The 1,380-nt window shown below is 41.2% G+C and overlaps 1 protein-coding gene across 1 annotated transcript; it reads right to left on the bottom strand.

Moving 5' to 3' along the window:
• Positions 1-426: 426 nt before the first annotated feature.
• On the bottom strand, positions 427-1,380 carry LOC126488059 (olfactory receptor 1002). The gene has a single exon (XM_050121259.1). The coding sequence runs from the start codon at positions 1,378-1,380 to the stop codon at positions 427-429; it is 954 nt and encodes a 317-aa protein (XP_049977216.1).

The following is a 1,380-nucleotide window of genomic DNA, read 5'->3' as shown; positions in this document are numbered from 1 at the left end:
TTGCTTGAGTAAATAAGATCTCAAAGCCCACCTCCACAGTGACATATTTCCTCCAACAAAGCCACACTTACTCTAACAAGGCCACACTTCCTAATAGTGCTATTCCCTATGGGCCAAATATTCAAACACATTAGTCTATGAGGGTCATTCTTACTCAAACCACCACACATTATGAATTATTCTATTATAGGAGATAATTTAGGGACTTGGCTACCTGTAAACCATAGCTGAAGTATGAATTTCATTGCTTACTAAGTTTTATTGTTTCAGAGCTTAACAGAGTCTGTTATTTTTGGTCACAAATCCTCATAGTTTTGCTAAAGTTGAACATTCTATAATCCATACATCTCAGCTTAAAGATCTGAGCTTCTTGTGATTGAAAGAAAAATCTGAAATAGGATAACTGTTATCTAATAATTTTTATATCTATAACATTTTATCTTGCAAGTTGTTGCAAAATTGCTTTTCGAATGTCCTGATGAATGCTTCTTTGACTTCCTTATTTCTCAGGCTATAGATGAATGGGTTTAACATAGGGATAACAGTGGTGTAAAATAATGACACAACCTTATTCATATCCTGAGAAAAGCTCGTGCTCGGACACACATAGATAAAGAAGAGAGTCCCATAAAGGATAGAGACAGCTGTCAGGTGTGAAGAGCAGGTGGAGAAGGCTTTGCGCCTCCCATCAGCAGAGTGGATTTTCAGGATAGTCATGACAATGTAAATGTAGGACACCAAGATGATGATACCACTGAATACACCCAGGATCCCAGCCAAGACAAAAAGCAAAAGTTTATTCACATGAGTATCTGCACATGCCAGTGATAAAACAGGGAGAAGGTCACAGAAAAAGTGATTGATGAGATTTGGACCACAGTAGGGCAGGAGAAAGGCAAAAGTTATATGTACCGTGGTGCTTATAAGGGCTACGCCATAAGGCCCTATTACTAGTCGCACGCAGACCCTCTGGGACATAATGAGCGTATACAGCAAAGGCTTACAGATGGCAACATATCTATCGTATGCCATGGAAGCCAGGAGGAAACATTCCGTCACGACGAACTGGCTGAAGAGGCAAAGCTGGACAGCACAACCTAGGAAGGAGATCACTTTTCTCTCCACAAAGATGTCAGACAACATCTTAGGACTGATGACTGAAGAGGAGCAGGCATCCACAAAGGACAAGTGGCTGAGCAAAAAGTACATGGGGATGTGGAGTCGAGTGTCCAGGCGAATGAGAATGACCATTCCCAGGTTCCCCAGGAGAGTGACGAGATAAACACAGAGAAATAGCAAGAAGAAGAGAATTTGGAGCTGGAAGGAGTTGGTCAATCCCATGAGGAAGAACTCTGTCACTGCAGTTTGATTTCTGTGCAT

The sequence above is a fragment of the Alexandromys fortis genome, unplaced genomic scaffold, assembly GCF_014885135.2.
Source record: "Alexandromys fortis isolate MF-2015 unplaced genomic scaffold, M_Fortis_MF-2015_v1.1 scaffold_8_1_9099942, whole genome shotgun sequence".
NCBI lineage: Eukaryota > Metazoa > Chordata > Mammalia > Rodentia > Cricetidae > Alexandromys > Alexandromys fortis.
The sequence above is the reverse complement of the archived record's forward strand: the minus strand, read 5'-3'. Positions and strand labels throughout refer to the sequence as shown.

Coding starts and splice junctions, on each gene's coding strand:
- LOC126488059 (XM_050121259.1), bottom strand. CDS start 1,380: ATGCACAGAAATCAAACTGCAGTGACAGAGTTCTTCCTCATGGGATTG.